The following is a 27,344-nucleotide window of genomic DNA, read 5'->3' as shown; positions in this document are numbered from 1 at the left end:
CGCTAGCACTGAGCGGCTTAGATACCGTATAGCTACAGTAGGTGGCGCATAATCCTGGCATACTCCGTAGTGCGCTAGTATGCGGATCCGGACGGAGCCAGAAGAGATTTGCCAGACTCCCGATTGCGTCACTGAGTTCAGACGAGCAGTCTAGCAGCGGCCATCTTATTTCCACCAAAACTTCAGCACTAGAGAAAAACACTGGCTACTCACTTCTCAGCAGGCGAAATGCTCATGTCGTGAACAATGATGGACCACTAACCTTCATATCCAGGCAGCCACTTCCGCTACAGCTCCAAAGAACAGGGTAAGGCTGCAGTCGTGCCTGTTGCTGGTTGTGTTTCAATTTCATTCTTAGCGCTAGGGCTTAGCCTGCTGCTTACTCTGATGAGGAGTTAGCTTAGCTCATAGCACAGCTACCGGGCTGTGTATTGATAAACAGAAGGCGTGCTGGCCTTCCTTACTTGGCCAGCTAACAGTTACTTGACTGAACGGTGTGTCCAAACACACAATAATTACTCTTCACAGTGTCTTTATGGTGTGGTGCTGTTCATATTTATTTCCTAGTTCCTGCTGAGTGAACACTTCAGCAGCTAGTTGTGGTTTTTAATAGGAGGAATTTTGGAAGCTGTTGTGCTTTCTGAACTTGTACTGAATAAACACTGGCTCACTGTTCACTCACACCCACACTCAGACACACACACACATGCATGCATACATACATACATACATACATACATACACTCTAAAAGAACAGCTTTCTGTAGCCTGTTCAGCTCTGTGTTGTATTGTTGGTCCTGTTTTCCTCAGGATGTGTCTGATTAGTCATGATCAAGCCTATTGTCATGTAGATCAGTGCTTCTGAAACCTGAGCCCTTTAATGAAAATAAATCCTACCCCACCCCCCAAAAAAAAAGTACAGGTTCTCTTTTAATGAACATAAACCAACAATTCAAATATTAGACTCATTATTCAAATGTGTACAGTAATATCCTGGTTATTTATTGGATCCATAAAGCTCTGTTTCCTGTCAGAACACTTTACCCAAGCTGACATTATTTATAGTTCGGTATATAATTTGGTAATGGTGGGTTGTGAACCCCCCTGCCTGTGCTTCGTGGACTCCTGGATGTCCCAGGACCACACTGAAGAAGCGAAAAGATGGAGAAGTAGATGACTAGAGTACATACGATCTTACACACCTGGGCTTGAGTCACACACAGCATCCCGAGCATGTCCGATCTCTAATCATCCACACAAGCCATCTACATAACAATGAGGTAATGTAACTAACAGACACACCCAGAGTAAAAAAAACCGGACAAAAACAACAAGCAGTTTTTAACACACAAAGCTGTGTTTGTTAATTATGTATGCGTGCATATATATGAGTTAACAGAGCCTGGAAGTGTTCAGATCAGGACGCTGTGTATGACTCATGGCCAGGTGTGTAAGTTTATATTTGATTACAGACTTGGCCTTAAGTCATGATTAAGAAGCAGGGAGTGATCCAGTGTCAGCGAGTTTGATTAGAGCACTGCAACTGAAATTCCACACGTCTGCCACGGGGGATTCAGTGTCCTCTGCAGGATAGAGGAGGACGACTAATTTATCACTCGGATCAGTTTGGCTTCAGTACACAGTGTTTACCTCCCTTATGACGTGTGACATCACGTGGGCGTGTCACTGCTGCAGGCCCGCGTGTTGTTTCAGCTCTCACACAGCGCATATAGATATCTGATAATGTGACACAGCTCTGAGCGCGTTTGAATTGATTTTATTGCGCCAGCATGGTGTCATGGGATACGACTAGAAATTTGTTAAGCTATAATGTTGGCATTCGCAATAGTTCTGAAATAGCAATTACTTTTTCTAACCCTTTTTTGAGGAGTAGTTAAAGGAAAATTCCTCCCTGATCATCTTGCGTATTAATCTTTAAAATGAACACGTGATCGCCAATGGCAACCAAGATTTATCTCATAAGGAAATTCAGATTTGAATTCTTTCATCACTACGTTGCTCTGTTATCACTGTGGTCTGTTTACCCAAAATGCCATGCGACTACCTGCTGATATTGGTGCCAGTGGGATTTAGTCATTGCTTCAGCTCTACTAAACAGATTGATGCAGCAGCACTTTAGTCTTTTAGTCTATCCAGGTCAGGTTCCAAAGCTTCAGCTTTCATGGTCCATCGTGCTCGTCACCTCGTAGATCGCTAACTAGCTGAGCTCCATCTCCACTGATTTATGTAGCTGCATTGCATTCTGGATCTTTGAGTCAAAAGTTTGCTGTATTTCTCCACTGTTTCTACGTTGGATTTCTCATTAATATGATAGTGGAAAATGGTGAGTGAGAAAAGAAGCTCTTGTTTCTCTTTTGTTTTTAGGAGCTGAGAGTGAAACTTGATCATCATCACTTGTTTCTGACTGTTGAATTTTTTTTTTCTCTTATTAAACAGCGGTGTAACTGTGCTAGCAATGTCCTGCTGCTAACTTCTCACAGGAAGAACAAAAATACAGCACCAGCCTACTAATTATCATCAGAATCACTGAGCACAACTATTTCAATATAAACATATTTAATAGAGGAATGTTCCTTTAAACTTCTGTGACAGAATTTGTCATTGTATGGTGATCAGGGAGGCATTAGGACAGTTTAGCTAAATTAGAAACCATAAAATCCTGAAATAAAAACTGACCTAATTGATTGAGTGATTGATTGATTAATTAATCAATCAATCAATCAGTTAGTCAATTAATTAACCCGTGTTTGCTCATCTCCCTGGTCACGGCCCATCAGCCTTAGTCTCTTAAAAGACAAAATTCCTGTTTTTTTCATAACTTTTCCTCAAAAATGAAAATGATTTTTGCCTGCCTCTAAAGCTCGTCTGATTTTAGGACATCACCATACACACACAGTGGGATTCAAATAATATGAGCCAATAATCTCACGTCCCTCTCTCATATCCACAACCCCAGCTACCACTGTCGAGAACACTTAGCTCGTTTCTCAAACAGTTCGTGTTACAGCTAAAAATGAATTATTATTTCTGCTTCATATTGTCTTTTAGCCTGGATTTATGCATTCTACAGAGTTTGTGCTTCTTGGCTATTTATTAAAGGGAGTCCTGTGGGACTGTGGCCCACTTCTGCATAAAGGCATGAACGTAGTGACACAGTTCAGGATGTCGCCCTGATTTTGGAGTTTTAAATGTCACACTTTACACTAAAATATGAACAAAAGCTAATAGTGTTCAGGTAATGAGCAGAATGAAGCTGTATGTATATATAGTTCCTACAGACACTATCACATTATAAGGAGATTATTAGTTGTGATTTGAATCAGTAAGTCAGTGTGAATAAACTGGTTTTAACAAATGACTGAAGCTGTGAACATATACAGTGGGGACCGAAAGTCTGAGAGCACTGGTGAAAATGCTTCTGTGTGGCATTCTCTTCAGTTTAACACAACGGTTTTCATTACAAATGATATCATCAGCAATAACATGAGGGAAAAGTAGAATCCTAGAAATAATTACATGAATTTCTTGGTATTTGGTACGTCCCATTTTTGCTTTAATGACAGAGTGCGCTCGAGCTGACACGGACTCCACAAGTTTGTGTAAAACCTGATGATCCATGTTAGATCAAATCCATCGGAGTGTCGTCTGAACACATGCTTCAGTGGAAGGGATAAGACTCACCGAAAATCTGACCTTCTGTACGAAGGAGTTAATATCACAAATTTGCTTACATTTAAATAGTGACATAGAAATTGTGCAGCATCTCGAGTAATCAAAATGAATAGCCAAAATGTTGTACATTTCCTTTTTCAAAAAATCGAAAAGTTTTTGTTTATTTTCATTTATAAATTTAAAAAAGTAAATCCCACATTTTTAATCTGGTCTCAGACTTTTGGACTCCACTGTATGACTTACAGTAGTAGTGGGTGGTGAGATGGTTGATCTGTTTGTAAGCCAGCTTCAGGTATAGCTTTTGTCTACACTGGTAACACTTTTACATGTGAAAACAGCATATTATTCGCATTCCTCACAGAACGCAACTGAGTGAAAGACTGAACAACACGGAAAAAACAATAGAACAATTTTTTGCACTGGTTGCATGTGACCATGAGCACAGAATGAAATAACGTGAAGTCAGTCCTGCTGCTTCTTTCTGCTGCTTTTAACTCAACTCTTACCTCCAAAGTGCTGTCATTGTTCAGTCAGTAACCAAATTAATGTGATGAAGACAAAAATACTGTTAAATAGTTTTTGTATTGATGGGAAAGCTAAAGCACTGATGACCTGTAAGATCACGACTGTAGATAAAATATCAGGTAAACATGTATATTTTTTATAAATGCTATATATTAACAGTGTGTATATAGCAAAGACGCTCATCTTCACTGGGAAATCTGGAAAACGTGCAGCATCGGAGCTGCTTGTGATGCTTTGATTGGCTCGCACGTGGATCTTTTCCGATTAAAAAACACAGAACAGGTTTCTCCCACTCGCAGCACATGTGGCGCAGATCACAAACACAGAATGTGTATTTTTAGACTCACTAATGATTTTTGCACATAATGGCCACTATTAACCTGCAGTGCTAAAAAAGCTGCAGTGGAAAGATGGCTTAGTTCACCCAAATCTGAACAACGTGAACATGCATGTTGTGTAAGCGTTAAAGTCTCGCTACAATTTGCACACAAGTCCTATCTAAACCATTTAGCTTGTGCTGGGCCTCTTTGTTACTTTCTCTTTGATGAACACATGGTAGTTGTTGCTTGTGTTTCTTGCAGAACAGCAAAAAAAAAAAAAGGGTTTGCCATCTGGACTTGGTCTGTTTAGATTATTCAGGGCAATTTTGATATTACCAGGGTGATTAGTCATGCCTCATATTTGCCTGCCTTCTGCGTAGGGCCGTGGTTGTCCTGGCACTGAGCCCACACAGGGCAGTGTTTTTTCCAACCTAGATTTGACGAAATGACGCTATCAGTGGTTGCTCTGCTTTCAAACCTTTTTATACTCCTGAGCTAATCTTGAGTTCATTTTGTTAGGTGGTGTCAAAGAGAAATGAGAAGTGAGAGCTAAAACTGTGCCTTGTGTGGAGACATTTGCAGAAGTGTATACTGATTTATTTCTGATCTTTATTACTACAAGGAAGCAGAATAATATAGAATCACGCCCTTCAGGCTTGCTCACAAATAACACTGAACCTTGATATTTGATCAGATGTTTGATATTTTTATCAAATATTTCAAAGCAATGAGATTTATCCACTGACTTAATCTTGCCTGTGAAATCTAGCCTGCCAGAGGCCGTGTTGTCTCGCCAAATATGAGCCGTTGGTTAAACTACAATATACTGTGTATTTTTTTTTACAATTTTTTTTTTAAAGAGAAGATTTCAGCCAATCAGATCCTGAGCTGAGCTCGAGCACTCCACAGTGTCGTCATTACCAGAAAGCCTGTTATCATGGAGGTGCTACCATGTAAACTGCTTGGAGTCTGTTCAAAACCTGCTCTCATTCTTCACTGCATACATTCCAGTGCGAGTGACTCACAGCTTCATGTATATATACATTTCACATCACCTCCAAGAGCATCCAGAGTTTTCTCCAGATGCTCTTCATTCTTTCTTCCCCAGCTTATGTCAATTAATTTGAAGCTTTTCGCTGGATGGTATTGCCAATTTATAGGAGCAAAATTTATTTTCCAGGATGGTGAAAGTGTTGTTTTTCTTCTTTCGGCTGCTCCTGTTAGTGGTCGCCACAGCGGATCGTTAGTCCACATGCTTCACTGGGCAGAGTTTTTACTCCGGATGCCCTTCCTGATGCAACTCTCCCCAATTTTATCCAGGCTTGGGCCTGGCACTGGGAGTGCACTGTCGTGTGCAACCCCAGTCGCTGGGGTTGGTTCCCTGGCGGTGAAAGTGTAACATGTTTTTAATTTGAGATTTGATCATCAGTAATGGGGGTACAGTTGTCACCTCACAGCTCCAGGGTCCTGGGTTCAATCCTGAGCTCGGGTTACTGGCTGTTGGTGTTTCTGTGCATGTTCTCCTCATGGTGTCCCATTCAGGGTGTATTCCTGTGTTCCCGGGATAGGCCCCGTATCCACTGCCAGGATCAGGATAAAGCGCTTACTGAAGATGAATGAATGAGTGATCAGTGATTTGGAGGAAGACTACATAGCTGAACATAAAACATGAATTGACCTGTATTTTGCTTTGTTAACGGAAACACAAAATTGTATAAAATATTGTATACATAACTTTTTTTTCTGAAAATCTACTTTGTTGTAACAGATTTTTGGCTTTTTGTGGACTCCCTGGCTTGTTCAGTAGTGATTACATTAGCGTATGATGTATTTGTTATGCAACAGTGAACGTGCTTACAGCAACTCAGTGCTGAATCACTTAAGATTAAAAACATGATGCACAGTCGCTTCACCCATCAGCAAAACAACACAGGCTGAATCAAAAGTCACGGGACTCAGTGATATGATTTAGTCACGTGTGACCGCATACTGCAAAAATAACAGATTGCAGAAATGACAGCAAGAGATGTATTGCCCATCAGACGTAAGGGATTTGGAAAACTAATGAGATGATAAGCCCAAAAATGCATCATAAGACAGCCAGTAAGAAGCAGGTTAAAAGCCACAGATCTTATGGCAGTCGCCCCACACACCTGGTCTGCCTTAATAACAAGGTCCTACGGTGATGAGTTGGAAGATATTGTTGGAGGAAAGGAACACTGATTTTACAACACTGATGCATAGGGCATGAGAAAAGTGATGCCGTGTGTACAATAATGCCAGGTTCAGCAAACACTGCTATGTTTTGCTCAAATTCTTCAGGTTGTTATTAATGATGGATTCCAGGCTGCTAGTATGAGGCGTCTGGAGCTCACAGCAAATTGCAATGCTGCTATGATGGAAGCAGTATAGCGATTTCTATTACACTGAAAGAGAAACAGCAACAGCAGATTCTCCCGGACCACAAAACAGTCCAGTGATTCCAGACTTGAGCAAGTCTGATGAGAAAATGACCAGAATGTTGGAGCTAACCGACTGACAATTGACAGACGATGGAGGATACGTGGTCAGTGATGATTTTGGTGGACGTTAAGCGAAGCTGGCTGGTTTGAGACTCAAACTCCAAGCAAATACAGAGTGTGCCTTCAGTGTTCTCTGCAAAGACACACCCAAAAAACGCATTCGTGTGTGCGCTGGTGGGTTAGGATGCCTCTGAAGCCTTGGAGCAGCCACTGACGTCAAAACTTTTCTTTGCCAAATTTTGACTTAAATGTCACTGACGTCACCTTTAAACGTGTCAGCACTACTTTGTGTAGCAGGTTTGCATGTGCTGTGGCCAGCTCCGTCTTAAATCAGTACTTTAAACCTAAAGATGGTGACGCTGTCAGAGTGTCACAGTGGCAGAATCTCTTTGCAGACAGATTGCTCCAATTGGCTCAGAGAAAGCACAGGCTGTACTCGCCACTGCTGTTGATCCCCGGCATTAACATCTCAACTTCCTCGCTCCAGTACTGCAACAGAGTATGGAGGAAAGACATACAGAAAAGTTCCATATGCTCACAGACCACAGCAATGCAGGTGATGATGAGCTGGCGCCAGAGTGAAAAAGATGCAATCTCTATGCAAGGATTATGGTGTAGGAGGATCCGAAGCTTGAGCTTTTCACAACCGAGCCCAGCTTTCTACCAAATGACGATCCACTTTTGTGGAGAGGAAGCGCAAAATGTTTTTCCCCAAACCAAGACGCTTGCCGCAGTGTTACTTCTCCGCTTGTGCAATCTCAGTTTTTTTCCCCCACTGCCGTCAGCATATTCAGAAGCAGACTCTTCCCTAATCAGCAGTTATGCTGGTTTTCATAAATGTGATCTAGTCGACATTACTAGGAGCGTATTAGTAATCAGTCTTGTAGGTTACAGTTCAAACAGTATCGGGTTCAGTTAAAGTGCATTTGTAGCCTATAAAAAAAAGCAACATGCATCAAATTGCATAATTTATGCATGAACTATGAGAAGAACATCATGTTTCAGTCAAGATAATTTATTTTAGTACCTAAAGTAAGGCTAAGGGTGGAGTTGGGTTGGAGCAGATTCTTCCTGCATTCTTGGTTTGTTCTTGATTCCTCTTTTAGTTGTTTCATGCAGCAATTAATCAAGCTGATCTGGAATGTCTGTCATTTTTAAAAGACATCCATTACGCCAGAGTTTTTAATAGTACTTTTGTGTTGTTTTTTTTTATTACAAGCAATGCTTCTTTTTACAGTGCTTTAAACTTCAGGCTGTTTGTTAGAAATGTGAAGTCGCACAAAAAACTCTGTGTAATGTCATGATCATAACACTGATATCTTTATTATATCTGTTAAATATTTTACTTGGTAATATCACTCAGCATTCTTCCTGAAACAGGTCACATGACCAGACATGCACACCATGCCACGGATGCTGTGCCCGTACAGGCCATGAGACACTTTGCAAGTCTGTGTGTGTGTGTGTGTGTGTGTGTGTGTGTGTGTGTGTGTGTGTGTGTGTGTATATATATATATATATATATATATATATATATATATATATATATATATATATATATATATATATATATAATGTATGTATTTAGACTTTGACAGTGTGTGTGTTTGTATGTGTGTGTGTAGATAGATAGGTAGATATAGATATTTCTCTGAAACTTGTAGTTGCATGTATATGTCCAGGAGGTAACTACATGTTTCGGAGAAAAGACTTTCATCAGACAGACGTAACGCAAGCAGAAGCAAACAGAACTTGTTGTTTGTGCTTCTGAATTTTAATGTAGAAATAAACATTTAAAATGTTTATTTTGTAGTTGAGTTGCCTGTGACCAGTTGTACTTTCATACTCTTGATTTGATTCGATGAGATTTCTTTTTCTTTTGCCTTGTTAATGTTGACTGGATTAATTAACCCAGGTTATTTTATCTGATCACTCACATTAAGGCAGATGAAGAGCTTTTCTTTGCTATTTTGTAAGCAACCATTCAAGCCTGCAGTGGTTTCTCTTACAGCTGCTTCTGTAAAGAGAGAAGAGAGGGAATAACATGATGGTAATGAAATATATTGCAGATTTCAAGGCTTTGAGAGAAATATTTCTTATTTTAGATATCACTGATATATAATGTATACTATTGATGTTGTGATAAATGATGTCAGAGTATATTGTTCTGAGACACCACAATATCATTTCATAAAATTTTTTAGTTTTAAATAATTACAAACTGGCCTCCCGAGTGGAGCAACAGAAGAGCGTTTGCCCTATAATTTGGAGATCGTGAGTTAGAATCCCGATGATGCCACAGCCATCCGTGGCCAGGAGTTCTAGAGAGCAAAATTGACGGTGCTCTCAGGAAGGGAGGGGTGGCATACTCTCTCTCCCCTATCAGTTACAGCAACACTAGCCAATCGTGGGCGTCTGTGAGATCATGTATGTGGAAGTGGGCGCGTAGCTCTTTCTTCATCGGTGGGAATGGCTGGGAATTAACCATGACTGACTTAGGGAGGAAAATTTGGGAGTTATGGTTAGAATTACAAACTTACTGAAAACAGTATTTTTGTAAACATTAAATAAAGTATCGGATAAAGCGTAGCATTAAGTATGCTTAATGTATCTTTTTGATTAAGTATCAGTACTTTTTTTTTTTTTTTTTTTTTATTTCTGGGAATTGTTAGGAACCACATGTATCTTGATGCATATCATGTATCATAGAATTGTCTTTGAGAATAGTGACATGATATTTTTGTCGTATCGCCCAGCCCTACTGCCTCCAAGATATGGGCAAGTACCTAGACTTACCAACAGTGACCTTCAAGCACTTCTTACTTTTTAATTTGTAACAAGTGTAATCGCTGTTAAAGCTCTGAAAGCGTAGAACTGTGTAAGTTTCGATGAGAAACAGGACAAGACAGTGTGGTCATTAACCACAGGGACTGAGTACGAGTTATTTCTGCTGTGTATGACTTCACCTTTTTTTTTTTTTTACCTTGGTTTCAGGTCAGGAAGCTTTGCTCTCTGCTGCTGATGAAAGCTTTAACCAACTCCAGTTATGCTCTTGTTATCTTGATTAGATCAATGACCACAATGATTTAGTAAATGTGTGGTTTTGAGAGCGCCTTTAATGACTGATTTGCTTGCAAACCCAGCTGGCATTCCGGTTTATTTACCAGTCCTAAACATCTGGATTTCACTATGCGCTGAGCATTTTAGCTAAGGAAACTTATTCTACAATGATGTATTCTGAAAAAATTCTGTGGTATTCGTTTAAGAGGAAAGAAATGTTGCATATTGCAAACAAGAAAACATATTGCAAACAAGAAGGACAAACCTTTCTTCTTCATGGACGCAGAATTCTTAGATCCTGCTACACATTCTGATTGGTGAAAGGTACATTTTTCCACCATACTTATCAGATAACACAATTTTAACTAATACAGAAAAAGAAATAGAAAAGGAAAATAGGTGCATATGAAATAATGACGTGATTTCAGGCTTTGTAATAGTATCTGGATGTTTTCTTCGACTTGGTACATCACCACCACATTAAAATCATAAGAAAAGATTGGCCTATATTAATTAGTTAGTACTGCAATCTGCAGTGCCTGAAAAAGAGGCAGCAAACACTGATCATTTTAGCCAACTTTGGAGCTCTATTTATGGTTAAAATGACATCTTGGGCACTGCTACGGAGCTCAGTCAGTGTTTCAGTTGATCATTTTCCCTGTGTCAGAGATTTTCTTTTTTTTTAATATTCACTCAAAATTTTGGGAGAATTTATGAAGGTATTTATTTATTTTTAAGACAAGGTGAACCTGTAGTATTTTGTTTACAGTTTTGTTTACAAAACCTGTAGCTATTTTTAATTTATTTAGTTTTATACAGACAAAAATGTACATTGTTTTAGATTGTTTATGATTCAGAAATGAAAAAAAAAAAGGTCAGTATCGTGAATCAAGTTATATCATGACCAGAATGTATTGTCACACCTGTAATTATTACTAAAATAATAAAAATAAGTAATAAATGAAGGAAGGAAAAACAAGCAGAAAACCAAAGATGTGCATCGTTGCTGCCTCTAGGCTACGCTGGCATAAAGTTAGTTTGTATACTAGCCACCTTTGTTTCCATTTTATTAATGCAATTTATTTTTACTGTTCCAAGTTACTTGTAAAGACTACTTTATTGGTGGCAGATATTGCCAATATTAAACTGTGTTTTTAAATATACTTTGTGGAAAGGGGATTCTTTATTTTTTTACAACATTTTTTAAGATACTTTGTTTATTTACTGAGCATGTAATTGTAGACAAACCCATCATGACCACTGATATTGCTGATATGCATCCTTGTAATTGAGTGGCAGCAGGATTTCATCAGGATTTTATAACTTCATATGATGTAATGTTTTGGAAACCATTACTGAACTGAAGAAAAATGGGGAAAAATTACTCACTGTTAATTTGCAGTGAGAAACATCAGGCCACAGTGTTTTTACTGTAATAATCTCCTCCATTTGGATGAATGAATGTGGTTAGGGTATTTTGTGTCAGCAAAGGCAATTCTAACATTTTATATTGTGTTACAGTTCTTTGATGAATGAAGGTTTTGTGTGAGTACCCAGAATGTTTTATGTCCAACTCTTAAACCAGCATGATGTCAGAAACTTGAAGCAATGATACATTGACTAGCTCAGAGTTGATTCATTTTTCTAAGGCTTGTACAGCAGTAGAAATGAGCGTGTGGTTCAGTGTGGTTCAGTTTTGATGGTCATGACTCAATGCTTATAGTTCTTCTGTATGACTGAAGTGATATTACAGACTTTACCGCATCCTTTTCATTGGCAAAGCAAATCCAGGAATGAAGGAAACACCAAACCCTCACTCTCCTTCTGCTGCATTTTAGAAATTGCGTTGGTCTCTGTATAATGACATGTTGCATTACTGTTGCTGTTTATCCTCACACTGGTCCCATTTGTTGGATTTATGATATCAGAGCTTGCAGTATTGGCTGATCCTTGAATATGATCCAAGAGTGGACAAATCAGTCACCTGGGACAAGGAGATTTTGTGTCTGGGCTCTTAATGGTTTATTTATAGTTGCCTGGTGGACAAGTGGATTGGACCACCAGAAAAAAAAAAAACTACTCCTTATTGATTTTTGCAAAACATAAGCTTTCATTGTGTATTTATATAAACTTAATGTGAGGGGAAGAAAGAACACCAAAGCTGATGGCCAGAAAGTTTGTCCAACAACTTGCTGACATTTTCAAGAGTGCAGACCTGATGTGCAGTATTTGAGATTTTGTTAGAAAAGGATAATGAACATATAGTCATTCATTTTCTTAGTCTGTATTAATGCACTTAACTAATTTGTCATATATTAGCTACCACTTTTTAGCCTTGTCAGTTAGATTTCCAGACAACCCAAACATGGGTTTGGTAGCACACTGGAGCATTTATAATTTGTGCACCCCTGTGATCTGATATTGATTTTCTCACAGTAGGCAAACAGACTCTAAAAGCTAGACATGCGAAACATCACAGTTGTATTTGGCAAAATGATTTAAAGCAATTTGTGCTTACATGCAAGATCTGCGTCAGTCAGTCAGAAGATTTACAGGATTACATACATCATTCTACACCAGATCAGGTTGGAGAATGTCAAAATAGTATTCATTATCAGATCCATACACTCCTATTAGTATTACATTCTTACATTAGTATTCATTGGAAAGCAGTTTTGAACAATTTCAGCTCTCTTATTTATTTCCCTTGTCTTTGTTTTCTATACCTGCAGAAATCCCAGGGTTCTCTGTGTTTATCAGAGACAGCAGGGGTTGGCTGTGATCTTGCCGTTTTGTGCGGATCTCCAGGGAGTCCCTTGACTCCTCCCGGAGGAGACATGAATGCCCAGGGAGAAGCTGGCGCAGGGGGGCTGTTGGCAGCCAGCCCTCAGAGCGAGGCGGTGACCCATGAGATGGAGGAACTGTCCCTGCAGCCCAGCCAGAACCTACCACCTCTTAACGAGCGCAAGAACGGTGAGTCCACTGCGCACACGTGCATCCCAGGTGCAGGTGAGAATGTTCACTTACATTCTTATTACTGAGCAACAAATATTGACACACACATCCACTTCATCCGTTCAGATATTGATAATCTGGGAATAATAACTTGAAGGTTTTGGAATGATACTGTCAGCTCTAAGTAACAATAATGAGAAGTCTGTTAACAAGAAGTTCAGTCTAGATGATGCTAGACCGCAAGCCTACCTGGTAAAAACCTGTTTCAGCTATGGAACTGAGAAATAAAAATGTACATAGTGTATTAGATATTATTTGTCATGTAATTGGATAAGACACATTACAGAACATTTATTAATCTTCCATGCCTTTGGGCATATGCTGTCAGTACTGTGTGTTTGTTCGTTTATTTATTGGATAGTTATACACCCAAAGTATGATAAATATAGAAAAATGTGTCATCAACTAGGAGCAGATTTAAACTTTCCTGACAACTATTTGGCACGTAGTCCACCCTTTAACTACTGCCAATCGCATAGGAATGCCTCACCATCCCCACTATGAGAGTGGCAGAGTGGCCTCGTTTGGGTTCGCTCTTTTGATTGACATGTGAAAACTTACAGCACTGTTACATGCACATGGAGTAGTTCACAGCTCTTTGTGGTTGGCTGTTCACACGTCAGCATCAGATTGGCGCTGTAGGCCACTTGCTCTGCTGAGGTCACCGTGTCGTGGAGGGGAAGTGTACACATTTCTCGCAGGGCACTGCGTATGTCAATCATTCGGCCACAGGCTTGTACGTTCAGTGCCCTTTCTTTGTTTAGCATCTTACGGCTTGAGGTAGGTATGCTGTACACATCAGAAATGAAATACAGGCTCTTCAGGCAGAGATATTTCTCCAGATGTTTTTTGTTGTCAGACTAAAACCGGGTTTGATCAAATAACAAATGCCAGCGCCAGAAAAAGGTTTTCTTTCGTCTATAAATTTCCCAAATGCAAAGAGAAGCCCAGCTCCTCAGAAGGGCATTGCAATCATGGGAGAGGTTGATAGAGAGCCGATGATGCAGTGGGTGGGAGTGGTCAAGGTACAGCTCCCGCCTCTCTCAGCCTCATAACGGCGTGCACGAACAGTCAGTCAGTCAGCATGATCTGCTCTGGAGCATGAGAGAAGACGCAAGCAGTGGATTTGGAAAGACCATTTGGAATGTAAAGCTCTGAGGTTCTTCACTAAGCCTCAGTGCTCAGGAGTGCTCGCCTGTGGAATCATGGCGTGTCTGGGAGTAGAGCGCTATGCCTGCAGGAACGCCTTCAGCTCAGGTGCTGCCCTTTCCTCTGCATCATTACCAGACGGATATAAATAAATCAATTTCAGTATTTTTATTTTTCACATTTTTTGGTTTCTTCTCAGCCGCCTTTCTGGTTTGTTCATACTTCGCTATCCAGCCGAGCTGAGCCCACAGTAAAGGAACTGGCTCCAGATGCTGTTTAGTATCTGCAATATTAGAAAGATAGTCAGAAAAAACAGGCAATTGTCTGCACAGTGGTTATTTTGAACAGGGGTTATTGTGATTATGGATATTTTCCCCCTGCAGAGATCCAAACAGAGTCAGCTGCTTAAATTCAGACAACTGAGTCACTGGGTCATCCATGCATGGGAGAGTAGCGTCACTCAACCCTTGTTTACTAAGAAGCAGTGCTCTAGGATTGTTCTGTGGGTTTGGCATCACCAAGGTGCAGCAATAACTTTAGCTGTTGTGCTCTGTACATTTAAGATGAATGCCTCTTTTGCAATTGCCAAAGTAATTGTGAAACAAGCAGTACAAGACATGTGTAGTACCTTTTCCAGCGTACTACAGATATAGATACAGATAGCCTGAACCTTGTTTTTAAAGTCATGGTCTATAAACGTGTTTATCAATTCCTGAGAACAGGTCAGAAGTGTGAGGTATTTCTTACTTGAGAATGTAGCATGATCAATATTTTTGTGGCATGTGGCATTTCAAAACAGTGTTTTTTTTTTTGTTGTTGTTTCTCTTTAATGTGCTTATATGTTGTTTAATTTTTTTAAATGTGCTGTATATACTGTGTATATAGTAATAATTGTGTTTTACATAATGCTTTAAATAATCTCCAGATGTTTTGGTCATATTGTTTTTTTCCAGTTTACACTGTAGATTGTACTTTTTATTTTCATTAATTGTTGACCTTGTGTATACTGACTAAGAAATGTAGTGAAAAATGGGCACAGGAAGAATGCACAGCTTTTTAAATGGTGCACTTATACAGTGTTTGTAAAAAAGGAGGGAAGTCTGTAGGGTTTCTTTTGTAAGCTATGTGTTTGTGTGAGTGTGTGTGTGTGCGCGTGCTTGCCTGTGGAAAAGAGCGTCCATATTGAATGTTTGATATCCCATCCTATCCGGTGTGTGTAGTGCTATGTAGTCACGTGATGAGAGTGACCGCATTGTTGTTTCTAACAGTCCTTCAGTTGCGGCTGCAGCAGCGACGCACTCGGGAGCAGCTCGTTGACCAGGGCATCATGCCACGTGAGTACAACGTCTACCCTTCAAGCATGCTGCTTAACTAAACCTCATACTGGAAAATGTGCTGGTGTGCTTCGGTAGATTATGTAAGATTTATTCATTGTTAAAAGCTCACCTTTGTTTTTTAAAAAGGAAGGATTGATTGATATTGAACAGGGAGTTTTTAAAATGAGAATTAATGTGCTATTGTTTCTTTTATCTGCAGTCCCTTTTCTTATGAGTGCCTTAATTTTTCTTCATTGAGTGTTATCATATTACGTCTGAACTTGGCATGCATTATTTTAAAAGCTCCCGGCAGGGCTTACTCCACTGTTACTCATAACTGTTCTCACGACCACCCTGTCTGACGTCTGCAAAAGCACTAAAATACACACTTTTGTTCTCTGACTCTTCTGTGACCCAATGCACAGCTTTCACATTGACGAGATTCCACTTAAGCTCAAGTTTCCACAGATAAAGATATGTCTGTTTGTCCTGAGTGTGGTTTTACTGTGAGAGAGCGTGCAGTCACACCAGCTGTAACATGTACCATGTGTTTGAAGTGTGAGGAAAAGCTCACTGGCTCCGTGTTATACTGTCTGCAGCTCTCAAGAGCCCAGCGGCGTTCCATGAACAGATCCGCAGTCTGGAGAGAGCCAGGGTAAGTGCAGGGCATTATTCTGTAGTCCTCACCGACCCCAAAAGTCATGATCTGTATTGATCCAAGTGCAAAGAGGGATCTAGATGTGTCTACCTGACGTGATTCATATGGGCCACTCAGATGTTTAAACAGCCTGAGCTTCTGTTTGCAAATTTTACAATTCTTTTTGTTTTTTTCAGTGTTGAACAATGAGTTGGAGATATTTCCACAATTTTAACCTTCACTTAATTTCTCTATAGACAGAGAATTTCCTAAAGCACAAGATTCGGAGTCGTCCAGAGAGGGCTGAGCTGGTCCGCATGCACATCTTGCAAGGTAGGCCCTCATTCATGCTGCATGTTTACTGTGATAAGCGAGTATGATGAGGCCTGTGGTGATGGCCTGTCATGGTTTTGGTGGCCGTTGATGGCAGTGTTTTTAGTTTGTGTGTTAAATATTGCTGTTTATGTTGATTTGGCAGAGACGGTGGCGGAGCCATCACTCCAGGCTACGCAGCTCAAGCTGAAGAGAGCTCGACTGGCTGATGATCTCAACGAGAAGATTGCACAGCGGCCTGGCCCCATGGAATTGGTGGAGAAAAACATCCTGCCTGTGGCATCTAGTGTCAAAGAGGCTATCATTGGTAAATGAATTGACCCCAAGTTCCAAGGAGGGCTAACAGTTGTTTGTTTACATCTAGACTGCGTTATCATTATATATTATCTAGGGATGCATCAATACCATTTTTGAGTACGAGTACATGTTTTTTGGTACTCGGTTGATACTGATACTGCAATGAGTAACCTACTTAGTGTTAGGGGTGTCAACAAACATTTTATATAGCTCTTTTTGTTTCTCTCAGTTTATATAGTGGCCATAAAAAAAGACCACACGTGTGTGTTAGGCTACTAGGATCATTCTTTATAAAGCTAGCTAGCTACAGTAGTTACCTTGGATAGCATAAGTTTGGAGTGGAGAAGACCAGGTTCTGTTTCACTTTAGAAAAATGTTTCTGTACATCGTTGGCAATGGCTGATGATGCCTAAGTATCAAGAGCAACCTACTAGGCAAGCGCTGCCATTTTCACTCACCTGGAGTTGTCTTTAGAGAATTGTATCTCACATATGTTGTGTTGCTGCAGTATGCTGCTGTGTGAAGTCCTCATGCTTAGTTTTAGGTTTAAGATATTTTTTTCAGGTTACTTGTATTTCAGGAAGATGCTGTAGTTTTTCAGACCACAGGTTTTTGCTTGGATCATTAATATTGAAAGACATCCAGACCACTGCCATTTTATGCACACTAGGTTTATGTCACATAATATAACATGGTGTTGGATGTTTGTAGTGGAGCATTTTTTATGAGTACAAGTAAATGAGCAAGGTATCAGACCAATATCTGATACCAGCATCATTACTGATTCATCCCTAATATTATGTATAGAGTTTTTTATGACAACAAGTGATTGTACAAGTGCAAGTTAATATGCTGCTTTCTACTGGTGTTGCCTTTGCAGATGGCCAGATGCATTACCCCAAAACACAGGAGTTTGATGAGGACAGCTGTGAAGCGTTCTCTCCGGAGCAGCCAGGCAGTCAGGAGTCACATGGATCTGTACCTTCACCTGGGGAGTCAAAGGCCATGGAGGCCTCCTCACCACTACCGAATAATTTAATACAGGTGATTCTTAATTTCTGCTTAGAATGAAATATGGAATATTGTAAAGACTTAATTATATGTGTTTATCATTATGTGAATTTGATCTGATTTGAGCATCCCTTTTAACCTTTCTGTCTCCTCGCTGCAGCACTGCCCTCCTGTCACACAGGTTACAGGAGATTTTCTCAAGCCTTATTCCACCAGTGAGCAGGGAGTCAGCCCTCCAGCTCCACAGCCTCAACCAGTCACTACACCTCCCTCCAAATCAGTGCTTCCTCTTATCAAGGTCAGTCAGTCTTCAGCTGACCATGAACATTCGATGTAGAGGGGGGAAAGTCTTGATTTTTTTTTTTTTTTTTTTTTTTAAGTTCACTTTTTTAAAACAACTCAAGTGAATGTTTTTCTTTTACTCTTCATTCTATAGCAAAGTCAGCCTAAGACTGCTGGTGACAAGAGTCGTAGTAAGAAAAACAAGGAGGCCAAACCACGAGTGAAAAAGTTAAAGTATCATCAGTACATTCCCCCAGATCAGAAACAAGAGCCCAGTGAAGCCCCTATGGATTCTGCTTATGCGCGCTTACTGCAGCAGCAGCAGCTCTTCTTGCAGCTGCAGATCCTCAGTCAGCAACAGCAACAGCACTACAACTACCAGACCATTCTGCCGGCTCCCCTCAAGTACGTTTGACTCTCATTACTCTCATTTCATCCTCTCTCTTTGTTTATACACTGTAGTTCTACTGGTATGTAGCTGTATTCTTTATAATAAATATACTCATGTGCACTGTACAACAGCTGCTGACTGTCTCTATCAGATCTTAATTTAGTAAAGGTCATGTTTAGTCTTTAAAGCTTGCATGTATAGCTATTAGGATGTTATTTGTCAACAATTTGGGTTGTGTGTGCACATATAAATGCATCTGTAGCTGGTAAATGTCTTGGAACATTGGTATTGTTTTTGCCAGTGGGCCTCAGCCCCATTACCTAGTTTCCAATAACAAGTCCATTGATCTTTATTAATGGCAGGAAGTCAATGAGATTTTTCCTTAGCTTCCTTTTCCATCTCTATCTGAACATGTGCAAGATTTATTTAACCTGAGCTGTTGCATTTTATCCTGCCTGATGTGCATTGTTCACAACCAAGTTTGTTTATTGTGAGAGAGTAGGACAGAGGAAATTGTTTCCGCCATGTTGTTAACAGATTTCCTTCTCCTGCCTTTCCCCACCTCCACCCGACTTCCTGTGCAGGCCTGTGATTGAGGGGCAGAACAGCAGTGCTACTGTTGCCATTAACAGCGCCCAAAGTCTTCCTGCCTCCATTGTGGTGTCTCTGCCTCCAGCTGCACCAGTACGCCCAAATAACACCCTGTCAAACCGCAAAGCTGGCACACTGCCAGCCAACTTGGAGGAGATGAAGGTGATGATCTCAGTGGGCTTTATTTTGCCTAAATACTGTTGATTATCATGATGAATCTCTAGCCTCAGGTATTGTGAATGATAATAATATGATACATTCTAGTGTTTTCCTGCTTGCAACACACCTAATTCAACTAGTCAGCTAATTAACAGCCCTTCCTGAGTTAAAGAGGGTGCAGGGTAATCACTAAAATGTGCAGAACAGGGGGTACTCCAGGACCAGGGTTGGAAACTTGTGGACTATATGAAAGACATTTGTGGAAATGATGAACAAACATGAATTAGATATTTGTATGCCAGGTCATTTTGTTCACCTATCTGTTGTTTTTATCTTTAGGTGGCTGAACTAAAAATGGAATTAAAGCTGCGTGGGCTGCCTGTGTCTGGAACCAAAACAGACCTGATTGAGCGGTTAAAGCCTTACCAGGAGAGCTCTGCATCCATTCCCATCACCAATCCTAACACACAGACCTGCAGCACCTCCATGGAGGTGTCCAGCTCCACCACATGCTTGTCACCTGCACAGCAGCCCCTTGAGACCCTGAGCTCCACTCCGCCTGTATCCCCTATATCAGAAGTGCACAATAAAGAGGACGCTATGGAGGGTCAGCAGGACACCCAGTGTCAAAGGAGCGGTGGTAGTGGCCAGCAAGCAGCCATTCCTGAGGAGCAGGACAGGAGGCTGCATGAGAAAGAGCGTCAGATTGAGGAGCTGCTAAGGAAGCTGGAACAGGAACAGAGGCTGGTGGAGGAACTGAAGATGCAGCTAGAGGTGGAGAAGAGGAGTGCACAGAACTCTGTCTCCACAGAAAGTAACAACAGCATCAATCAAGCTGCTTCACTGGTCACAGTAAAGACTGAGAACCCAGTTATGCCGAATTGCACACTGGCCTCACATAGCACTCCATCTCTAGTGAAGCTGGAGAAAAGCCATGCTGCACCAGTGACAGCCACCCCTTTACCACAGTTCTTCATCAGTCACCAGGGCATGTCGCAGGTCATCGGGCAGCCCCAAACCCTGCTCACCACACAGCACACGGGTACCCAGATCCTGCTGCCAGTCTCTCTACCCAACAACACCACTACAATCCAGCTCACTAATACTAATGTCAAACTACAGGTATGCTAGCTGTCAAACAACCTTTTGGTGTGCTTACCATAGGAGAACTACATGAAAGTGAAAAAAACATCTGTGTTAAAGCTGTTGTGCTGTTTACATTTATAGTCTGTTTTCTTTGTGTGTGTGTTTATAATATCTGCTTTCTGTTTGACAGCCAGTCATCCAAGCAGCTGTCTCTCCTCAAGGCCAAGGACTGATCCAGACCACTCAGCTGCATGCTGCCAAAGCAGAGAGCTCCTCGCCACAGCCTGTCAATCACAACAATATAGTGCAGGTGACTCTTTATTTAGACAGGCAATGTAAATTCCTTATGCTGATTACTTAATCAGCGTGACACATGGATAATGCTTCTTGTGTATAGTGGTGGGTGTTATTCCAGGTAAATGGAAACTGGTAGAAATGTCTGTAGAGAGCGGGTCACCCCAGTGCTTTAAGAAGAGTTTATTTTTGGCATTAAGGGTTATGGTAAAGACTACAGAAGGATTGTGTGGTCCATGTCATCTAAAAGAATTTTCAGAAATTTTCATGTGGTGACTGACAGCCATGCAGCACCAAAGCATCACAACAACCGTGATATCTCTTTGTGCCCGTGCAAATCCATCAAGCATAAATTAAGCAGCACGTTCAGCTGTCTTATGGTAAAAGAGGGTTGGCTGTGGGCCTTATATCCACACAACCAACAAAATAAATCTGAAGAGCTGGCCAAAAATGATTTTTTTAAAGCTATTTTTGCATTGCTGTTGGACTGGTTTGTGTTACATCATTATTTGTGTTACATGACTGTAACAAACAATTCAGAAGTATTCAGGTGTAGCTGAAGTTATGTTCTACAAAACATTTGCTCACCAATGTCTAGTTCTGATTTCCCTCTTTAGTAGAGTAGATTGAAATTTTTAATAATGATTAACCAAGTGGAAAGAAAGTGTAAAGGAAAGTAGATCAGTGTCAGAGAGAGCAATCAAGGAAACAGGTATTAAATGGAGGCTTTAGGATTGGGCTATAGGAGAGGGAAGTCATCCATCAGTAAGATGGCAGAGAGTGGTCTTATTCCACACACTGCTTGGTGTCTGGTGTAGCTGTGCTAATGTTACCCGAGTAATATCAGAAGATGATCACTGGTGCCAGGCGCGCACTGAGCGAGCATGCCTGTGGTCCTGGCCTCAGTTTGTTTGTCAGCCTTGTGTGTAACTAGATCTCAGGAAAAAAAAAAAGTGCTGATAGTGCTTTCACTGACAGCCCTGGCAAAAGGTTGCGCTCCCTCATCATCTACTATCACATGCCCTTAGATGAGCCCTCTTCACAGAGCATCTTCTAATGATAGTATATTGAAGTTATTAGCATGAAGCATATCTGTAACTGCTTAACAGATGCTCTTTGTGTTCGTAATGTATGATCGTTGGTTTCGTCATGGTCTCATGACTTGCTGTATTTTTGCACAGACCCTGCCTGTGTGTAGCTCTGGTGGGTCTCCATTTCAGTTTGGTGCCAGTGAGAAGCAGGCAGGTCTGGAGATGCCTCGCTGTTTCATGAGCAGCTCCCCAGAGAATACGCTGTCTGTTCAGACTTCCCCAGTCGCGTCCTCTCTCACCAACGGCCCCCTAAATAAGGTAACGGAAATGCCACTATAAATGTGTTATGCCAATGCTCTGTTTTTTTTTTTTGTGTTGTGTGTAAGTAGCTGTTTTGTGTTAGTCCCCCTCTCAGGTCTCATCTGCCTTCATCCTGCCATCTCCAGCATTCAGTCATGCCCCCAAGAGCCGAGAGCCACCTCCCTACGAGGATGCTGTTAAACAGACACGCAGCCTGCAAGCAGCTGCCATCACACAGGTCTCATCTCACATTTATATACACCTCTACACAAACACACCGCAGAGTCCATCTGCTGCTGTTACTAACACCAATACTGTTTCTATTGTGGTTTTATTGTGATTCAGCTTCCAACAGCGACCAGCCAGCAGATGGATGATCTGTTTGATATTCTCATTGAGAGTGGAGGTATGTGCTCTTGGCTTAAAGGAATAGGCCATCATTTGTCATGTGTCTGTTGTGTATGTGTGATTCCCACAAGCAAGAGTTTTCTGTATTGTTTAAAAAAACAACAACAAAAAAAACAACAAAACAAACAAACAAAAAAACACAGAAGACCAGTTTACCCCAAAATAACTTATAATGGAAATCTAAGGGTAGTTATTATATTCAGGCAATTAATGTTTAACATACAGTTCTGTACAAAAGTCTTAGAGGGTCCCTAGTGGACTGGTGGTTAGGCCTCGGTGCTCCAACCCCAGGGAACCAACCCCAGCCACTGGGGCTGCACAAGACAGTGCACTCCCAATGCCGGTCCCAAGCCTGGATAAAATTGGGGAGGTTTGCGTCAGGACAGGGCATCCGGTGTTAAAAACTGTGCCAAATCAAATATGTGGACCAATGATCCGCTGTGGTGACAGAACTTGAATTATGAAATTAAATGTTTCTACATTTAAAAAAATATTATGAACAGCAGTAAGAGTAATAAATGTAACAAAGTCAGTAATTGGTGTGACGACTCTTTGCTTAAAAAAATTAGAAGTAGAAAAATTAGAAAAAATTAGAAGTCTTAGGTACAGTTTGTGCAGTTTTATAAGGAAATTAGCTGTAAGTTTTACGGAGCATCTTGTAGAACCAGCCACAGTTCTTCTGGAGACTTTGCCTGTTGCACTTACATCTTATTTTTGCAGCAAAACCCAGCAGCCTTTTTTTGTTTGAAAAGTGGCCTCTTACGTAATATGCTGCTTTCATTACTGACATACAGACATTTTTCTGTAACATTTAATTTCATGCTGGAAAACTAATGTTTGGAAATCTAAAATGTTTTTGTACTGACTCGATAACGTAGATGTCATAAAATAAAAATCTATAACAAAGTTTATACTAAAAAAAATAGGGTGCCTAAGACTTTTGCACAGTACTGTATGTAACTTTGACACACATTCACAATTACAAATGTTGTAAAGGTTTTTGGATGAGATAGCTATGAGAGAGTGTCCTACTAAAGCTGCTGTTTCAAACCCTGGAGCAATACAGCCTTAAATGCTGAAATTGATTATGAGAATTGAGTTATGTGCGCATAGTCAGGAGTTCATACCTAAATTAAGCACATCATTATATACCTACATATAACTATGGCCTTGTGTACTCATCATACAATTGCGTGGGAGTTGCACACAGGACAAAGTTTGCATGACTTTGACCTTGGGTTTAAACCAGGAGTAAGGAGCAGTATTAAATCTAGTAACATAATATGTCATGCTGAAATGAATGTTTTAGAATGTAAATACACTGAAAAAACTTTGAGGCCAATATTAAATACATAAATACACTATATGGCCAAACATTTCACACCTGACCATCACACCCATATGTGGGTCTTCTGAAAATTGTTGCCACAAAGTTGGAAGCACACAATTGTATAGGGTGTCTTTGTATGCTGTAGAATTACAATTTCCCTTCACTGGAGCTAAGAGGCACAAACGTGTTCCAGCATGACAGTGCCCCTGTGCGTAAAGTGAGCTCCACGAAGACATGGTTTGCCAAGGTTAGAGTGGAAGAACTCCAAAACCCTGACCTCAACCCCACCGAACAACTTTGGGATGAACTGGAATGCCGACTGCAGTCCAGGACTTCCTGTCCAACATCAGTGCCAGATCTCATGTGGATGAATGGGCACAAATCTGAGACCCAGGTGGTCTCATCTAGGTCTCAGATTGGTGTAATGGTCAGGTGTCCATACACTTTTGTCCATATAGTGTGTGACACCATTAACTAAATAATCATTTCATCCCTGTAAAGTCATGGAGGAGATCAAAGCAGTCACCATCTTAATCTGAGACCAAGGAGCAAATTTTCTATGGATAAAATTATGAACTAAACATATTTAATGTAAGCTGTAACCATAGCTTGGTCAGCTTATCTTATAAACTATGGATATATATATCAAACTGTATTAACCAAAACATTATTTTATTAATTCGACAACTCAAAATGGTGAAGAAAAAGTGTGATAAAAGTGTTTGTGCACATCTGTTTCACCCAGTATACACAGACATGTTATTTCTCTGCATTTGGAGAAATGGGGAAGTTGGGGAATTTGCAAGGGAACTGTAATAACCCTCACTGGTTAAAACTTGTGACAGACTCCATATATCACTGCATACTATGCTGTAAAATGTGTCAGTTCTTGTCTGCGGTTATCACACATTTGCTACAGATAGAGATCAGATTGAAAAACAGGTTGGGAACAAATATTGTAACAGTGTCCATGTTACTTTTAGATTTTCAACCTTGTGCTTTTTGTTGAATGCCATTTACCCCTGCAGAGATCATCCCTTTCAGTCAACAGGAGCCTTCTGTGCCTAAGCTGATGCCAGTCACTGCCAACATCACCACCTTACCTGTCAACACTGCCCTGTCTCGGCCCCCTGCTCAGGTGCAGGTGGCGCCACCGCCGGCGCTGCTGGTGGAGCCCATGCCCAGCCTGGCCTCTCTGGCCTCAGACAACCAGCTGGAGGCGCTGCTGGAGGGCACACTTGGGGGTGAGGCTGAGCCAGAGCACAGGACTCTGGGGCTTCTAGAAGAGCTGCAGAACCAGCTGCTGGAGCAACCTCACTCTCCTATGGACACATCTGAGTTGAGCTTCAACGAGCCACCTGCGCACTTGTCCTCCTCCTCGTCCTTCAGCCTGCAGGACACGGGCATGGACAGCATGGAGTGGCTGGACCTGACCATGCCAAGGCCCAACGGACCCCTCGACCCACTGGGGATCGGCTCCGATTTCCTTGACACACATGACCTGCAGCTGCACTGGGACTGAGAGCACTATACACACTCATTCTCTCTTATGAGCGTACACACACAAACACACACTCCTGTAATTGGGCTTTTGCAAAAGAGAGAGAGGAGAGATTAGTTTATTCATAGCAGTGTGTGACTGCACAGGGTTATGTGCAGGATTATGTCTCTCTAACAAAATCACAGATTCACTCAGCAGAAGATGTGAGATGTTCCCTCTGCTCTTGTGCTGTAGTGCACTGCGGTTTGTGTCATTCATCATTCAGACTAATGTCCTAATATGGCGCTATGGGAACAAAAGGCCTTCCATGAGCTACTTCTAGTGCAGGCTATGTTCTCTTTTTTGGGCCATCTAAAGTGTGAGCACATCTTAAACGGCATGATTCTATATACTATTCTCTTCATAGCCATGTGCCATTGACTCAGTTGTTCCCTGCACAATCTAGAAATACCTTTGTGACCATTTTAGCCAATTTTAATCAGAACAGAATCCTATTCCAGATGTTTTGACTCCACATAAGGTAGTAAACACGAGTCCGATCAGTGCACTGACACCATTATTCTGTTGATCCTCAAGAAAAAAAAAATGGATTATGTCACCTTTAAACTCAAGTTCCCCTGTTTACTAGGCACCCTGGGTAAATCAGTGGGTAGATATCTGCATCTACCATGTTGAGTCTGACAACAGCTGCTCAGAAAACTGTTCAGTTGTATCAGACCATTCTTGTGTGCAAGTATTTCTTGTTGTGTATGTGCAGGAGGGTGTGTGTGTGTGAGAAAGTGAGTGTGTCAGGCACTTGACGTCAATAAGAACATGTGAGGAATGTCGCCTGGTGGGTCAGGCCAGTGCTCTAACAACTGCAGAGCTTATATGTACCATACAGTGAAGATACAACTATAATGTGCAATGCCAAGCGGGATGGTGTACATATTTGTTTGGGGTATGGAACAACCCTCAGTAAGACACAGTGCTCTTTTAATGACTTGTCAGACACTAGTCCTGGGGAGTCACAGCCCTTCAGAGATTTAGATTTTCTCTCTTCAGACCAAATTCAGCTCATGAAGGCCCTGCTAATTAGCTGGTGAGTTGAATCAGGTGTTAGATGCAGTAGATGCTAAACTCTTCAGTGCTGTTGCACGCTAGGACAGGAGTGTGTCAGCCCTGCTATAGGAAATGACAGCTGACACTAAGAGCAGTGGGTGTTCATGCAGCCTAAAACTATAACTTATATAGACTTCTCGTTCTTCTTATTTACACAGGGTTTGGTGAATGTAGACTCCTTGTGCCTCCGATTTCCTTCTTTTTGAGTTTTCAGATGCATCTGGTCCTGGATGAGCGCATGGGCTGTGTGTAAAGCTTCACACTGTTAAGGCCATTTTAACTGTTAGTGGCAGAGGTCCAGGTGACTACATCTCCTTTTTTTTAAGCCATTAGTGTTTAAGATATTCATGCTCCATATTTTGCTATCATTAAGACACTGCATGTTAAACATTTTTGGCAGCTTAGTGGCAGTTTAGCAGGAGAGAAAAGAATACATTGTGGTTTGTTGATTTCCTCAGTGCAGTAGTGGTTTCACACACCCATTCCTTCACAACCTCACCAATGACCATTTTTAGACCCTGTAAGGCCCTCCGTTTTGTCTGCACTTTTTGATGACGTCTCTCTGTCCTTTTGTCTGTGCCACGTTATTGTCTTTGTGTGTGTGGGTGTGCGCGTGTGTGCATGTGTGTGTGCTTTGACGTGTCTGTGTTTCACTGTTTGTTAATGTATTACTGTGCCGCCATTCTAATACTGCTCTGTGCACAGTAAAAAGAGCAAAAAAAAAAAAAAACCACAAAACAAACATGGCAGCCTAAGTGAAAATACGTATGTGATTAAAGAAAAGAAGAAATACCTCGGCAGCATGCAACTACAAGTGATTCTGTGATCTATGTGATTTTAATCAGCTAAAACACTTTCTGTACAACTATTTGATTTTGGTTCAGTTGCAAATCGCACTAGCTTCTCAAGCAGTTAGCCGGGTTAATCTCTGAGACCAAACTCTATTTATTGAGTTGTGTTTATCTAGAGTGGCCTCACTTGTACAGGAATGT

The 27,344-nt window shown here is 41.0% G+C and overlaps 1 protein-coding gene across 1 annotated transcript; it reads left to right on the top strand.

Annotated features, from left to right (window-relative positions):
• The first annotated feature begins 4 nt into the window (after nt 1-4).
• On the top strand, nt 5-27,094 carry mrtfba (myocardin related transcription factor Ba). The gene is made up of 16 exons (XM_026914986.3): nt 5-307; nt 12,853-13,093; nt 15,553-15,618; nt 16,200-16,255; nt 16,495-16,570; nt 16,716-16,877; nt 17,748-17,911; nt 18,039-18,176; nt 18,315-18,565; nt 19,136-19,304; nt 19,641-20,423; nt 20,578-20,697; nt 21,863-22,030; nt 22,116-22,250; nt 22,358-22,418; nt 24,779-27,094. Exons 2-16 carry the CDS (start codon nt 12,958-12,960, stop codon nt 25,270-25,272), a joined length of 2,979 nt encoding a protein of 992 aa, XP_026770787.3. The 5' UTR covers nt 5-307; nt 12,853-12,957; the 3' UTR covers nt 25,273-27,094.
• The last annotated feature ends 250 nt before the right edge of the window (nt 27,095-27,344 follow it).

The sequence above is a fragment of the Pangasianodon hypophthalmus genome, chromosome 12 (genome assembly GCF_027358585.1).
Source record: "Pangasianodon hypophthalmus isolate fPanHyp1 chromosome 12, fPanHyp1.pri, whole genome shotgun sequence".
NCBI lineage: Eukaryota > Metazoa > Chordata > Actinopteri > Siluriformes > Pangasiidae > Pangasianodon > Pangasianodon hypophthalmus.
This window is presented reverse-complemented; position numbering and strand designations above follow the sequence as displayed.